The following is a 16003-nucleotide window of genomic DNA, read 5'->3' on the forward strand; positions in this document are numbered from 1 at the left end:
TCTCGAGGGGGACGTCAGGCACGTGTGTCCAACACATGGTTGGGGAGATGGGTTTTGAGCCTTCCTGGTCGTGATGATGATGAATTTTTATTTCCCGTTTTTTGGAAAATGTTGAGATATTTTTACATTAAAGAAGAAGAAGAAGAAGAACCATGACTGGGGTTTTGTAATTGACTCAGCTGATATCATGCATCCATGAAGCTCTCTCAGGGTCTAAATGTTAAGATGTCACCCCCTCTGGGAAGCTGGGAAGGACGCAGGGGCGCCTGCCCAGGCCTCACTGAGGGTTTCCCGACTGAGACGCCGTGGGCGGGGCCGGTTCCCCGTCTGGCATCCTGCGTGTCCTCTACGACAGCGACAGAGGCTGAACTGAGCCATGGGGAGCCGTGAGTGGAAGGGCTGCGGATCACCCCGGCGCCTTCCCCGGGACGCTTGCGGGGCTTGAGGACCAGACATTGTGTGGAGTCAGCAAGGCAGTGGTCAGAGAAGAAGCCAAGAGCTCTTGACCTCTGACAACAGCGGGGACTTTGGAGCCTAGCAACGACAGACATAAGAGCGACTAGGATCAACGGAGGTCTTAACTCCCTCCTGGCATTTTGCTGAGCAGCGGGGAATGTGTCACCTCGTGTCATATTACTTGTACCAAGAGCAGTGGTGTTTCCCACGTAATTACTCCTCCCGAATGCCATTCAAGGTTTTGTATTTCAGATCCTATTGGATTAGTGATTTCTTTTGTTCTATTGAAAGATGCTTTATCTTCCCCAAACTAGTTGGCATTGCCAACGGCCCCTCGTACACCAGTATCTCTCCCTCACCCCCCTGATCACCATCTCAGCAAACCTCAGGCCTCTTTCTCAAACGGAGGGGGGAACAACACGCAAAGCGAGTAATCAACCAACGAGTGTCCTTGGAGTGAGCCTGACATTCAGAGGACATCCTTCAATCATTCCTTTCGTAAAAATAAAATAGTAACCAATGAGAACAACCGCTCCTACTGGCCTGGTGTTGACCACCTACATTACCTGCAAAGCCTCAAACGATGGCAGATGAATACAAGAACTGAAAGGGAAGAAAGAAGGGTGAAACTATGAGGGTGGAGAATTAGGGAAAGTGCAAACAGAAGCTGGGAAAATAAGAACGGAAGTAGGGACACCTGGGGGGCTCAGTCGGCTGAGTGTCTGACTCTTGGTTTCAGCTCAGGCCTTGCTCTCACCGTTCGTGAGTTCAAGCCCCACATGGGGCTCCATCCGACAGTGCAGAGCCTGCTTTGGATCCTCTCTCTTTCTCTGCCCCTCCCCTGCTCATGCTGTCTCTGTCTCTCTCTCAAAATAAATAAACTTGGGGAGCCTGGGTGGCTCAGTCGGTTAAGCGCCTGACTTCGGCTCAGGTCACGATCTCACAGTTTGTGGGTTCGAGCCCCGCGTCGGGCTCTGTGCTGCCAGCTCGGAGCCTGGAGCTGCTTCGGATTCTGTGTCTCCCCGTCTCTCTGCCCCTCCTCTGCTAGTACTCTGTCTCTCTGTCTCAAAAATAAATAAACGTTAATAAAGAAAGAATAAACTTAAAAAGATTTTTTTAATAAAATAAATTTTAAAAAAGAACGGAAGCAGGGTGAGGGTGAGTGCTCCCGAGCACGTGTGCACTTTGTCCGTATCCGTGTGGTCAGAAGGGACTAACTCTGCCTGTATGTTGAAACTGTGCAGTTAAAAGAAATAGGGAAAAGAAATAGCTGCTGATAAACGCTATCGGACAGAAGGGGAGGAGTTACCCCCGTCAGCCTCCACGATGAGCCTAGGGAAAGCGGGTCCACCGAGCAAGGTCGGCAGAGAGGGGGTGAAGGAAGCAGGCGAACACGCCAGCATGGCACCGGGGCTGTGGTGTGTGCCCGAGCCAGCCGCGCCCCATCGGCCTGACGCCAGGACTGGAGTCTCCATCGTTGGGCCAACGTGTTGTCCCCAGAGTGTCTCTGACAAAAATGCAAATGTGTCACATAGCGGAGAAAAGAAGTCAGCTCCCTCCTGCCACAACACAGCGGAAACCACCCATGAAGGACGGTGCCCTGGGAGGGAAAGGCGCTCGGGAGCACACAGGAGAAGGATGTCCCAAAGAGAAAGGGCAGAAAGCAAGGGTGCAGAGACAGTCACCCCAAATAGAAGCCTGTCTCCCTACACATCAGAAGACGATACAGTTCCAAGCAGAATCAAGGAGGGGCGCCCGGGTGGCTCAGTGGGTTAAGCGTCTGACTCTTGATTTTGGGTCAGGTTGTGATCTCACTGGTTCATGAGATCGAGCCCTGAGTCAGGCTCTGTGCTGACAGCGTGGAGCCTGCTTGGGATTCTCTCTCTGGCCCTCTCCCGCTCTCTCTCCCTCACTCTCTCTTTAAATAAATAAATAAACTTTTTTAAAAAAACAGAATCTAGGGGCGCCTGGGTGGCTCAGTTGGTTAAGCGGCCGACTTCGGCCCAGGTCATGATCTCGCGGTCCGTGAGTTCGAGCCCCGCGTCGGGCTCTGTGCTGACAGCTCAGAGCCTGGAGCCTGTTTCAGATTCTGTGTCTCCCTCTCTCTGACCCTCCCCCGTTCATGCTTTGTCTCTGTCTCAAAAATAAATAAACATTAAAAAAAATTTTTTTTAAAAAGCAGAATCCATGAAATAGAAAACAGAACAAAGAAATGGAGAAACACAATGAAACCAGAAGTTGGTTCTTTGAGAAGATTGATCAAATTGATAAAACCGAAGAGACTTGGCAAGAAAATACAGAGGAGACACAAATGACCAGGAATGGCAGGAATGAGGGAGGTCACGTCACCAGAGGCCACAGATATTAGTTGGATAAGAGAACAACTTCATGCCAGTGGACAAATTAAATGGACAATTCAAAGACACAGGCTAGCAAAGTTTACTCAAGAAATAGACAATCTGAGGAGCCCTCTATCACCTCAGGCAGTTGGATTTGTAGTTAAAAACCTTCCCACAAAGACAACTCCTGGCCCAGCTGGCTCCACTGGTAAATTCTACCAAACACTTAAGGAAGAAACAATACAAAACCAGAGAAAAACATTGCAAGGATTTAAAAAACTACAGACCAACATCCCTCCACGAACATAGTTGCAGATATTCCAAACAAAATTTTAGCAAATAAAATCCAACAATAAAGAAAAAGGACAAAATTTCATGAGTGAGATTTGTCCCAGGAATGCAAGGTTGAGTTAATATTTGAAAATCCATCAGGGTGCCTGGGTGGCTCCGTCGGTTAAGTGTCCGACTTTGGATCAGGTCATGATCTGACCATGAGTTTGAGCCTCACATCGGGCTCTGTGCTGACAGCTCGGAGCCTGGAGCTGCTTCGGATTCTGTGTCTCCCTCTCTCTCTGCCCCTCCCCTGCTCACAATCTGTCTCTCTCTCTCTCTCTCTCTGTGTGTCTCAAAAATAAATAAACATTAAAAATATATAAAATAAAATATAAAATAAAATAAAATAAAACAAAATAAAATAAAATAATGACAAAGCAGAATGACTCAAAGATCTGCCGATAGCAGTAGCTTAAATAATTATGATAGATTCACACGATGAAATTATTAAAACATGTTGCAGAAGACCATTTACTGAATGAGATAATGGTCACAAAATATAGTAAATAAAAAGCAGATTAGAAAATAGTGAGCATTGATGGATCCTAATTCTGCAGACATATATACACATATGTACGCATGTACTGTGTATGTGTGTGCTTCTGTGTATACCTACTTGCTACGTGTGCGTAAAAAAGCACCTGGAAACAGACATGACAAAGTCAGAGCGCTGACCTTTGAGGGGTATTGTGGATGACCCCCATTCTCTTCATGGAGTTATCTGCACAGCTTCTTGGCACTTTTTCTCAGTAAGGACTCCTTTCATAATCAGATTTTTTTTTATGAAAAAGTGTATACTCCTAAAGAAAAATTACAGAACTCTTTGGGGCGACTACAGTCCCATTGGTGTGAGGACACAGAGGTCCCCACTCCAGAGCACTTGCTATCAGGCACCTCGCCTAACATTTCTGATCAAAGCCTCCTCAGCTGGAAAGCAAGGGGGGCTGACAACATAACCCAGAAGCTGCCTTCCTGTCCTCCAGGGCTAACTGCTCGTTCTAATCATAGCGCCGAAATGCACTCAGGGTACGCGTAGACTGAACTTGAGGGGAACTTTTCAGAATCGTTGCTTACGCCCCGTGCCTGCCCCACCTGGAGATGGGAAAGCAAGTGCCTGGGTGTTAAGAATAATCATACACCATGCCCACTCTGTTTATTAAGGTGGCCCTGACATTCAGTCACTGCTGGAATTGTTTCTTTTTTTTTTTTTAACTTTATTCATTTTTGAGAGACAGAGCATGAGCGGGGAAGGGACAAAGAGAGAGGGAGACACAGAATCGGAAGCAGGCTCCAGGCTCTGAGCTGTCAGCACAGAGCCCGATGCGGGGCTCGAACCCACGAACTGCAAGATCATGACATGAGCCGAAGTCTGACACTCAACCGACTGAGCCAGCCAGGCGCCCCTGGAGTTGTTTCTTATTGGAGACTTGCCCGCCTGCCCTTGGCAAGTTACAGTAGAAGGTGGGGTCGTACGACCTGACTCATCGCACTGCCCTGAAATGCAGACTCTGAGGAGACAGCTAAATGCTCTGCAGGCTGGTGCTGGAGCTCCAGGGCTGTCCTTTACCAGAACTCGGCTGCAGATTCAAGGGCACACTGAAACCCTGCTTCTCTAAACTGTGGAGGAAGAGGGCCAGCACTGATCTCTTTCTGGAACATTATGCATATTTCACCATTCGGTCCTCACACAGGTTCAAGGAGGAGAAAACAAGAATACCAAACCCGGAGGCACCAGGGTGGCTCAGGACGAAGTGCCCAACTCTCGATCTCATCTCAGGTCACGATCTCACGGTGCGTGGGATCGAGCCCTGCATCAGGCTCTGTGCTGGCAACACGGAGCGTGCTTGGGATTCTCTCTCTCCCTCTCTCTCTGCCCCTCCCCTGCTCTCTCTCTCTCTCTCTCAAAAATAAGCATTAAAAAAAAAAGAATACCAAAAGCACCACTTAGAGAATAATCTCAAAAATCTCCTCTTTGAAATACCCAACAAAATGACAAGTCGATTTTTTAAGAAAATTTTACATATTATATTATATTATTAAATATATGATTCATATTTATACCATATATGATATATAAGAAATATAATATTATGGATATTATATAGTAATAATATATAGTAAATATATTATTATATTTACATATTATATTATATAACATTCTAAATCATATTATAGTCTAAATATCAGCAGGATATCTTGCTTAAAACTTAGCAATTTTTGTTGCTTATTTTAAAAGGTGGATCTCTTATTTTTTTTATTTTTTTAACATTTATTCATTTTTGAGAGATGAGAGAGACAGAGCACGAGCAGGGGAGGGGCAGAGAGAGAGGGAGATACAGAATCCGAAGCCGGCTCCAGACTCTGAGCTGTCAGCCCAGCACAGAGCTCGACACGGGGCTCGAACCCGTGAACCATGAGATCATGACCTGAGCTCAGGTCCGACGCTTAACGGACTGAGCCAGCCAAGTGCCCCAAAAGCTGGATCTCTTTTATACATATTAAATGGAGTTTTTGTTTTTGGTTTTTTTTTTGGCTAAGAACCAGGTGATGTGAACAGAGCGAGAGAAGTTTCCACACTACAGAGCTTTCAAATGTGTATCAAGCACAAAAATGTTGAGAACTTGGGGCAAATCTTTAAATTGAGCATTATAATTAGCTTCAACGTTATGTAAATTAAAATAGCTTTTCCTGACACCCATCTTTCCAAATCCCCCGTAACAAAAGAAAAGTGAAAAGTTTCAGTAAATAATTGCACAGTGTGTCACAGACGACTATCTTTCTAACCGTGGTCTTAGGGTATTTTTACTGACTTCCGTCACGTTAGTTACTCAGGGGCTTCGACAGGTATGACAACCCCGCACAGTGGATTCGGGTTTCCAGAGCAACGGGCCTTTAGAGGCATTCCCTACAAAATGCTAGTCTTCTAAAAGTGACATTATTCAACAGTGACATTCGGAGTTTTCCCGGACCATCCAATTTATCCCACCGTTAGTCATTAGCACCGAACACTTACTTCCTTCAACTTGCTCATCTTTCCAGGTTTCCTGGGAACTATATGAATATAACTGCAAAAGAAGAAAGAAAAACCTAATTAGAAAGTAAATAATTTAGGGGGGAAATGTGAGCCTCTTCAGAGAGGACTCCTTCTCAGCACTCGGACCTGCAAATCCACAGCAACTTGAAACTAAAGTCAAGAGTGCCACAGTCTTCCGTCGACATAGAACAGCAGTGTCACGGTGGGACATTATGGACGGTGTCCCACTGGCTGCCATCGGCATGGCCCATGGGACACTGTCACCTAAATGGCACTCTCCTATAACGTTATTAATCAAAAAGGGACCCGAGCCATCATTTATTCCACTTTCTTTTCTACCAGGTCATGGAAGGGCCCAGAAATGAGCTCATCAGAGTCCCACAGATTGGCCAGAGTCAGAGCGGAGTCCCCCCCCCCTCCCCTTGCAGCTCATCACCACCTGCACTGTCCCCTCCTGTCACACAGAATTACATCCCTGTCCCCATTCTGCCCAACAGTGAACACCGGAAAAAGCCACCAGAAGAGCACGGGTGGGAGTCCGGCTAATACAATTCCTGGCACTTGGGGACTTTTGGAGAGGCCTCCATATGCCTCAAAAATAGAACAGATGTTTTTTCATGATAATAAATAACTTAATTTTGTATCTTTCAAGGTTTCTTCCTGATTAAAAAAAAATTACATTTGAGTTTGCTGCTGTTTTTGACAGTTTTACAAGATTCAGAGAAGTGTTGCCTACATTGGCAGCTGGAAGGAAAAAGGAAGTAAGAAATATTCAGTAGAGCCCAGAGTCACAAGCCAGGTGCCCACAGAGGCCAGACGGGCAGTGAGGACGCTTGCCCAGGGCAGCATCTGGGGGGAGGGGGGCGCTGCAGGGCGCAAGGACCCCTCCCGTCCAGGGTGAACACCTCCCACAGCCCCAGGGCACAGTTTCCACACGACAATGCGGACAACTAAAAACTTAGTCCTTCCGAACAGTGAAATCCTCCATTTTTTTCCAATTAAACTAAAACTCTATACTATTCCATGAACTCCCTCATTACAAAATGTCCAGCCAATTCACATCTTTGAAAACTGTGATCCAAACTAAACAAGGCAGCGCTCGCCCCCAACCCCCACCACCTCCGCCGGCCCTTCCGTGAGTTCTTCCGGTTTTAAGACCCCACATTCCGTGTTTGATTGTGAACATCAATCCCCAAACGAGACAACTTATTGCATCAGTAAATGGAAACAAAAAGCAAAAATAAATGCGGAAACACTAAGGCGTCAAAAGATCCAGCAAAGAACGTAAAATGCTGTTTGTTTCCATGCTGCATCCCAAAGGACGCACAAATAGAACAGAAAGAGGGGCTAAGTACTTCCTCAGAGACCCAGTGGACCGGAGCCTCCAGGCCGGGCGCTTGGAGAAGGCGTTGGTCGGGTGTGGGTTCCCCCTCCGCCCCGGGGTGGGCAGCAGGGGGCAGGCACCTGGCGTAGAGACTGGACGTTCGCGTGCAGCACCCTCCTTGCTGCTTCCAGAGAATAAAGGGAAGGAGGAAGCCGGCCACGAGAGTCAGGCCAGGCATCTGCAGGTGCTGCGTCCATAACATTCTCGCAGCACCACTCGGGATGCGACGCCACGCCGGATGTGAGCTAAGCCCATTTCAGCGGTGAGGACACCATCCCCAGCAAGCTTATTCCATGTGCGCAATGCTACTGAGATAAGGAAAGGCCAGGATGCACTTCGACCCGGTTCAACCTTCTTCTGTCCCTGAGACCACGTTCCTGCTCCTCTGTCCTGTTCCTGCCGCCTGCTATCCCCAGCGTCCAAATGGGTGGCAAGGAGACACGAGGAAAGTTGGGGTGCAGGCAAACTACGATAGCGTTATCGAAAGGGCCTTTGCCTCGTACCTCAACTGCAAACTCATAAGGCAAAGAGAGACCATTCCTGGGGCAATCCAAATCCTTCGGGGTCTCCCCCAAACTTGTGCACACACCCATGCACACGCACAATGCCCTGGTTTACAGTTTGTGTGTGTGTGAAGACGGCTTTCTCCTCAAAAAGAATCATGAGTTCTAAGCTTTACAGGACGTCTTTAATGTTTAGCCTATAATATTTTGTTCTATGGAAGAAAAAATCGTGTTCTTCATCTCAGATTCATTCACTCCAGAAAATGTGAGAGATGCTTGAGTAATGATTGGATTTTATATCCACCTAGATCTGATGGGGTTTGTCTCTTCAGAGTAGCGTTCTGCAGCCGTTGTTTCTAGAAGAGCCCCAGGATGGCTGATACGTCATCAGGTCTCACCGCAAAGTTCACTTGCCCGTGACACAGTCAGAAGATTATTTGCTGGAGAAAATTAATTTTAATTGCTCACTGGCTCAGTAATTACAGGATATAAACTCCAACCAGCGCCAGCCTACCAATACCAGCAGAAATCAAGCCAAAATATTTCCCAGAGCTGCATTCACCCGCGTCTGGGTGCTGATTTCATGATTCCTTGAGCTAAACGGTGGTGGAGACGGTGAAGTCTAAACGTCACTCCGTGATCATCGTCACATGCAAACGGCACCCATCCACGCGCAGCCCCGAAGCCACACGGATGACGCCAGACAACCGAGGCTTTGGCCACATGACAGCCCCCGTCCGTCCTCTGCTCTCCCATCACTGGACCGGACCACGCTGCCTCCTTCCCGGAAAACAACAACAAACACTAAGTGATCGGGGAAGAGAAACGCCTCAACGTCTCCATATTTTGGCCACGTGTCCGAAGAATTTCAGACGCATCATGCAAGTTTCCCTACCGAAGCAGGGGTCTAACAAGGTCTCTTAGAAAACGTCTGGCCCCACAAGACAGAACAGAGAGGAGCACGCGCTGAACAAGTTCCGGGCATGTTCACCTGTGCTGCCCCTGCCCCAGCGTCCTTCCTCTTCAGCTTACAGGAAAGACACGTGATTTTCGCCAGGAATTGTTTGGGCGGGAACGTTAAGTGCTTTTCATTATACGTGCATTGAAAAGGACTCTAAAGTCAATTTTAGTAGGAATATGTTCTTCTCTTGTTGGAAAGCAACACTGAATAAGGATTCTGGTAGGAAATCGGAATTCAGCACATGCAGTGTCTAAGCCTGTTTGGGCTGTGGTAGCAGAGATACCCCAGACCCAGTGGCTTAAACAACAAACATTTATTCCTCACGGTTCTGGAGGCTGGGAGGCTGGGATCAGGTACCAGTGTGAGTGGGTTCCAGTAGGGACCCTCTTCCTACTCCATAAATGGCTGCCTTCTTGCTGGGTCCTCACGTGGTGGAAAGGGTAAGGCGCTCTCTGGGGTCCCTTTCGTAAGGACATGAATCCCCTTCATGACCGTTTCACTGCCATGACCTACTCAGCTCCCAAAGGCCCTACCTCCGAATAACCACACAGGGGATTAGGTTTCAACGTATAAATTTCAGGAAGACACAATAATTCCATTTACGGCCCAGTTAGAGTTATATATAACCTCATATATATAACCTCATATAACTAACCCTGAAAAACATCATCACAAAATCAAACGTCTACAAAGGGCTATCTGTGTTCTTGTCAGCGAGTCCTCCCACACAACAGGATTATCACCGTAATAAATTCAAATCTAAAACGTCGTGGCATTAATCCAATACCTCTCGGCAATTCGGGTGTCTGTGGATTAAGATTTTCCTTCAAAAACAAGAGGAGGTTAAATTTGCATCTTTGCAATGCCGTTAAGAATTCGGATCACAGGTCAGCTTCCTCATAAAATTACACTATCTGGGCGGTCCCCCCAAACTCCCATGACTGGCTGAATTTGGGGTGTCTCTGGGCAGAGAGCACTGTCGGCACGTGGAGAAGGAGCACGGGAGCCCTCTCCGGAGAATCTCACCTTCACCTCAGCCCTCCAGGAGGTTCCTCAAACAAAATCCACATAAAAGGAGTCACTTGCAGTCCGAAAGTAAACGAACAAGGAGGTTACTATCTCAGCTGAGAGAAACCAGCTGAAATAACAGAAAACAGAAACAGGTTTCCAAGACCAGCATCACGGACGCAGAAAGACAGTATTTCAAGAACAGCCAAGCCTGACGGTACATGCAGGACCAAGGACACTGAAGAATGACACAGATTATTGAAAAAGAACCAGACAGAAGCTTATTTATTTATCTATCTATTTATTTACTTTTAAAGTTTATTTTTATTTATTCTGAAAGAGAGATAGAGAGCAAGCAGGGGAGGGGCAGAGAGAGGAAGACAGAATCCCAAGCAGGCTCTGAGCCATCAGCACGGAGCCCAGTGTGGGGCTCGATCCCATGACCCGTGAGATCATGACCCGAGCCGAAATCAAGAGTCAGACGCTTAACTGACCCAACCACCCAGGTGCCCCAGATAGAATTTTTAGGAATAAAAAAAGTAAACAATTTAAGTTGAAAACCCAGTGAACAGGTTGACAGCATTTTATACCCAGCAGAAAAATTAGCCAAAAGATCTGTGTGATCTGTGTGAGGTACCTAAGTGCAGCACAAAAGGTAAAAGGGAGAAATTCAGGACCGAGTAGAGGACTCTTGGAGGTTACTGTCAATCAGAAAGGCCAACCCACATGGACCCTGACACAGAAAACACAGAGAGCATAAGACAGAGGCATCCTCTGAAGACAAAATGGCTGATGAAAGTTACCACACCAGACTCATGAGAATTCAATCAATCTGCACTGGGACGTACCATTTAAACACAATACACTGAGGTCAAAGAAAATGAATTTTAAGCAGCCAGAAAAGATAAAATATTACTTTCAAATACACAAATAATGGTAGCAGACTTCTCATCAGCAAACTCGAAGTCAGAAGACAATAGAAAACCACCTTCCGTGGCCTGAAGGACACTGCTATCCACAGGACCACAGGATCATACGTCCAATAAAAATACACATGAAGAACAAGGGCCAGAAGGCTCCCCCCCCCCCCCCGGGAACCATGGGCTAAGCAACTCTGATCAACCTGTCCACTAAAAACTAATAAAATGAAAACATCTTCTTGAAACATAAGACATCTAACAGGATAACATCTGAGGAATCGCCAGGCCAAGATCCAGGAAATAAAGGGAATCCAAAGACGTGAGCTTGATCCCTGGGGCCACTTTAGCCCAGGGGTTACTGTTGACCATGGACAGAGATGTTGAACCACATCCTGGACAGGCTGTGTGGCCAACAGGCAGAAGTACATGCTCAGGACACAGCAGAGGCCGTGGCTGCTTCTGAACTACCCCTCTTTGTGAACCGGGACCCCAATGGGGTCCATCCTGTCTCCCAGCCACGTGGGTGGCCCAAAGCATCTCACATTCTGAAGCTGTATGAAGGTACTCCCGAACCTTCCCGAGCAGGTATCTGGCCAAAGCCCACAACAATCAGCTTTGGCCAAAGAGAAAATCACCCTAGACTTCAAATTATTTCTGCAAATGAGTTTTGAAAGTCACGTCCAGCACAGACAGACAAATAGGCAGACAGAGAGAGAAGACAGCATAACAGAGAACCAGCAGTAACAACATACTTTGGAGCTTCAGCCTGGCTCCCTCCTGGATCACTCCTGCTGGGAAGACCGGGCGGTAAGTCACCTATGGAGAGGCTCCCACAAGGATGAAGCTTCCTGCCTCAGCACCAGGAAGCACCCGCCCCAGTCAGGCCTTCAGATGACGGCAGCCAGCATGCTGATTGCAACCCCACGAGCGCCTCTGAGCCAGAACCACTCAGATAAGCTGCTCTTGAATCCCCGATCACAGGGACTGCACGATAATAAAGCTGTTTTAAGCCAATAGGCTTGGAGTGATTGGTTATGCAGCAACAGATAGCTAATGCACCCTCCTAGAGAGAATCTTACCTGTACGCACCGGAAGACATGGAAAAGAATGTTTACAACAGTGTTGTTTATTTTAGCATAAAATTAAGAGCAACCCAAATTATCCATCAATAGATCGGACAAGTAAGGATGTTTTAGTCGATGCAAAGAACATGGCAGTAAAAGTGATTGCCCTACAGCTACACTACTGACGTGAATGAGTCTCACGGCACATTATCGTGTGAAAAAGCACCAACAGAAAAGTATGTACAATGTAATTGCATTTATATAAAGTACACAACCATAAAATGTTGAAAAATCTGTCCTTTGGGAATGAATTTTTGTAAAAGGATGATTATTACAAAATAGTGATTACCAGTGGAAAAAAGGCTGGAGGTGACAGGTTTTAAAATACTGGCCATGCTCTTTCTTAATCCACACTGTGGTTTACACAGAGTTTTACTTAAACTGTACACAGAATTGTATCCACTCCTGTATGAACTGTGCACAGAAGTGTATACATTCCTGTATCTACAGTACCTTTCACAGTACAAGGAATGGGGTCAGCAGCAGTGTAAATAAAGACAATATATCTCTGAAAGGCAGACACAGGAAAGAGGTCAGGAGCTCACAGAGGAGGAGAAACAACTTTCCCCACTTGCATTTTGTAAAGGAAGCCTTTTCGGAGGTCCTGAGCCTAAAACAGAATCTGTCACAGTGGTGACCCCTTTCTCTTCTTCTGTGCCGACTTGTTTCTTATGTCCCCCAAAACAGACATTGCAAAAGCTCTCACAGCCTGTGCAGCCCCCGACACTATGCCGTGGCAAGAAGAGAACAGGAGCTTGACTCTCACGTTGCAAAGACATTTGTATGATGACAGGTAGGAAGAAAGTTTAGAGAAACTGCTGAGGGGACTGGAGTACCCTCGAGAAGAAAACAGAACTGTGCTGTATCACCCTGGATGCAATAAGATCTCAGAGATTGTGACGGGAGTCAGGGGCTCCACAAAAACGAATCAAATGGACGTCTTGGGCAGACACCATCCAGTGCAACTAACAAGCTGAATATGGCCAATTTCCTGCGTGTGCCCACAGGCACATCTCCCCAGGACAATTTACGCCCCTCCCAGCCCCCGTCCCGATCTCAGCAGACACTGGGGAGGGGATTTCTTTGCTGCCCACGGACTTTCACCGAGTCTGTACACAGTGTGTGCCGGGATTCCGGAGGTCACGGGCACAACGCGTGTCCTCTGCAGGGTCACAGTCTAGCAAGAGACACCGCCAGGAGACGCATGGATTACACGGCTTAGCAAGAGCCTTCCTAGGAGAGTGAGTGAGCCTCCGGGCAGGCAGAACACCAGGCTGGGGCAAGACATGCAGGGGCTGACTGAGGGCTGGTTCCTGCCTCCCAACCTGCTTCCCCCGACTTCCTGGGCGTGGCTAACTCCCTTTATTCTTCCAGATCCTTGGGCCAAGGTGGCCTTTCCAGAGAGGCCTGCCCTCTTGGCCACAGCCGGCCCACTCCTCGTCCCCACGTCCCTTCTGACTCTAACGGAAGACGTGCTGACAGGAGGTGAACGCCAGCCCTTCCCGTGGCCAGCGGGGTAGAGCGGGCTGTGAGCACAGGTGGGCTGAAGGCACAGGTGGGCTATGGGCACAGGTGGGCTGTGGGCACAGGGGGACTGAGGGCACAGGTGGGCTGTGGGCACAGGTGGGTTGAGGGCACAGGTGGGCTGTGGGCACAGGTGGGCTGAGGGCACAGGTGGGCTGTGGGCACAGGGGGGCTGAGGGTACAGGTGGGCTATGGGCACAGGTGGGCTGAGGGCACAGGTGGGCTGTGGGCACAGGTGGGCTGAGGGCACAGGTTGGCTGTGGGCACATGTGGGCTGAGGGCACAGGTGGGCTGAGGGCACAGGTGGGCTGTGGGCACAGGTGGGTTGAGGGCACAGGTGGACTGTGAGCACAGGTGGGCTGAGGGCACAGGTGGGCTGAGGGCACAGGTGGGCTTTGGGCACAGGTGGGTTGAGGGCACAGGTGGACTGTGAGCACAGGTGGGTTGAGGGCACAGGTGGGCTGTGGGCACAGGTGGGCTGTGGGCACAGGTGGGTTGAGGGCACAGGTGGGTTGAGGGCACAGGTGGGCTATGGGCACAGGTGGGCTGTGGGCACAGGTGGGTTGAGGGCACAGGTGGGTTGAGGGCACAGGTGGGCTATGGGCACAGGTGGGCTGTGGGCACAGGGGGGCTGAGGGCACAGGTGGGCTATGGGCACAGGTGGGCTGAGGGCACAGGTGGGCTGAGGGCACAGGGGGGCTGTGGGCACAGGGGGGCTGAGGGCACAGGTGGGCTGAGGGCACAGGTGGGCTATGGGCACAGGTGAGCTGAGGGCACAGGTGGGCTATGGGCACAGGTGAGCTGAGGGCACAGGTGGGCTGAGGGCACAGGTGGGCTGTGGGCACAGGTGGGTTGAGGGCACAGGTGGGCTGTGGGCACAGGTGGGCTATGGGCACAGGTGGGCTGAGGGCACAGGTGGGCTGTGGGCACAGGTGGGCTGTGGGCACAGGTGGGTTGAGGGCACAGGTGGGCTGTGGGCACAGGTGGGCTATGGGCACAGGTGGGCTGAGGGCACAGGTGGGCTATGGGCACAGGTGGGCTGAGGGCACAGGTGGGCTGTGGGCACAGGTGGGCTGTGGGCACAGGGGGGCTGAGGGCACAGGTGGGCTGTGGGCACAGGTGGGCTGAGGGCACAGGTGGCCTTAGTGCACAGGTGGGCTATGGGCACAGGTGGGCTGAGGGCACAGGTGGGCTTAGCGCCCAGGTGGGCTGTGGGCACAGGTGGGCTGAGGGCACAGGTGGGCTTAGCACCCAGGTGGGCTGAGGGCACAGGTGGGCTATGGGCACAGGTGTGCTGAGGGCACAGGTGGGCTGAGGGCACAGGTGGGCTATGGGCACAGGTGGGTTGAGGGCACAGGTGGGCTGTGGGCACAGGTGGGCTATGGGCACAGGTGGGCTGAGGGCACAGGTGGGCTGTGGGCACAAGTGGGTTGAGGGCACAGGTGGGCTGTGGGCACAGGTGGGTTGAGGGCACAGGTGGGCTGTGGGCACAGGTGGGCTGAGGGCACAGGTGGGCTTAGCGCCCAGGTGGGCCATGGGCACAGGTGGGCTGAGGGCACAAGTGGGCTGTGGGCACAGGTGGGTTGAGGGCACAGGTGGGCTGTGGGCACCGGTGGGCTGAGGGCACAGGTGGGCTGTGGGCACAGGTGGGTTGAGGGCACAGGTGGGCTGTGGGCACAGGTGGGCTGAGGGCACAGGTGGGCTGTGGGCACAGGTGGGCTGTGGGCACAGGTGGGTTGAGGGCACAGGTGGACTGTGAGCACAGGTGGGTTGAGGGCACAGGTGGGCTGAGGGCACAGGTGGGCTTAGCGCCCAGGTGGGCTGAGGGCACAGGTGGGCTATGGGCACAGGTGGGCTGTGGGCACAGGTGGGTTGAGGGCACAGGTGGGCTGAGGGCACAGGTGGGCTGAGGGTACAGGTGGGCTATGGGCACAGGTGGGCTGTGGGCACAGGGGGGCTGAGGGCACAGGTGGGCTGTGGGCACAGGTGGGTTGAGGGCACAGGTGGGCTGTGGGCACAGGTGGGCTGTGGGCACAGGTGGGCTGAGGGCACATGTGAGCTGAGCGCCCAGGTGGGCTGTGGACACAGGTGGGTTGAGGGCACAGGTGGGCTGTGGGCACAGGTGGGCTGTGGGCACAGGTGGGCTATGGGCACAGGTGGGCTGAGGGCACAGGTGGGCTGAGCGCCCAGGTGGGCTGTGGGCACAGGTGGGCTGAGGGCACAGGTGGGCTGAGGGCACAGGTGGGTTGAGGGCACAGGTGGGCTGTGGGCACAGGTGGGCTGAGGGCACAGGTGGGCTATGGGCACAGGTGGGCTGAGGGCACAGGTGGGCTGTGGGCACAGGTGGGCTGAGGGCACAGGTGGGCTATGGGCACAGGTGGGTTGAGAGCACAGGTGGGTTGAGGGCACAGGTGGGC

At 50.6% G+C, this 16003-nt stretch overlaps 1 protein-coding gene across 4 annotated transcripts in view; it reads right to left on the reverse strand.

Annotated features, from left to right (window-relative positions):
- Nucleotides 1-16003, reverse strand: part of DCDC2C (doublecortin domain containing 2C) — an 85180-nt gene that overhangs the window by 68516 nt on the left and 661 nt on the right. For all 4 annotated transcript variants that reach the window (XM_053891190.1, XM_019452962.2, XM_053891192.1 and 1 more), the window contains exon 2: nucleotides 6142-6193. In XM_053891190.1, coding sequence (XP_053747165.1) covers nucleotides 6142-6193 — 52 coding nt within the window. The remainder of the gene's footprint in view (nucleotides 1-6141; nucleotides 6194-16003) is intronic.

The sequence above is a fragment of the Panthera pardus genome, unplaced genomic scaffold (assembly GCF_024362965.1).
Source record: "Panthera pardus isolate Hobbes unplaced genomic scaffold, ASM2436296v1 HiC_scaffold_26, whole genome shotgun sequence".
Classification (NCBI taxonomy): domain Eukaryota; kingdom Metazoa; phylum Chordata; class Mammalia; order Carnivora; family Felidae; genus Panthera; species Panthera pardus.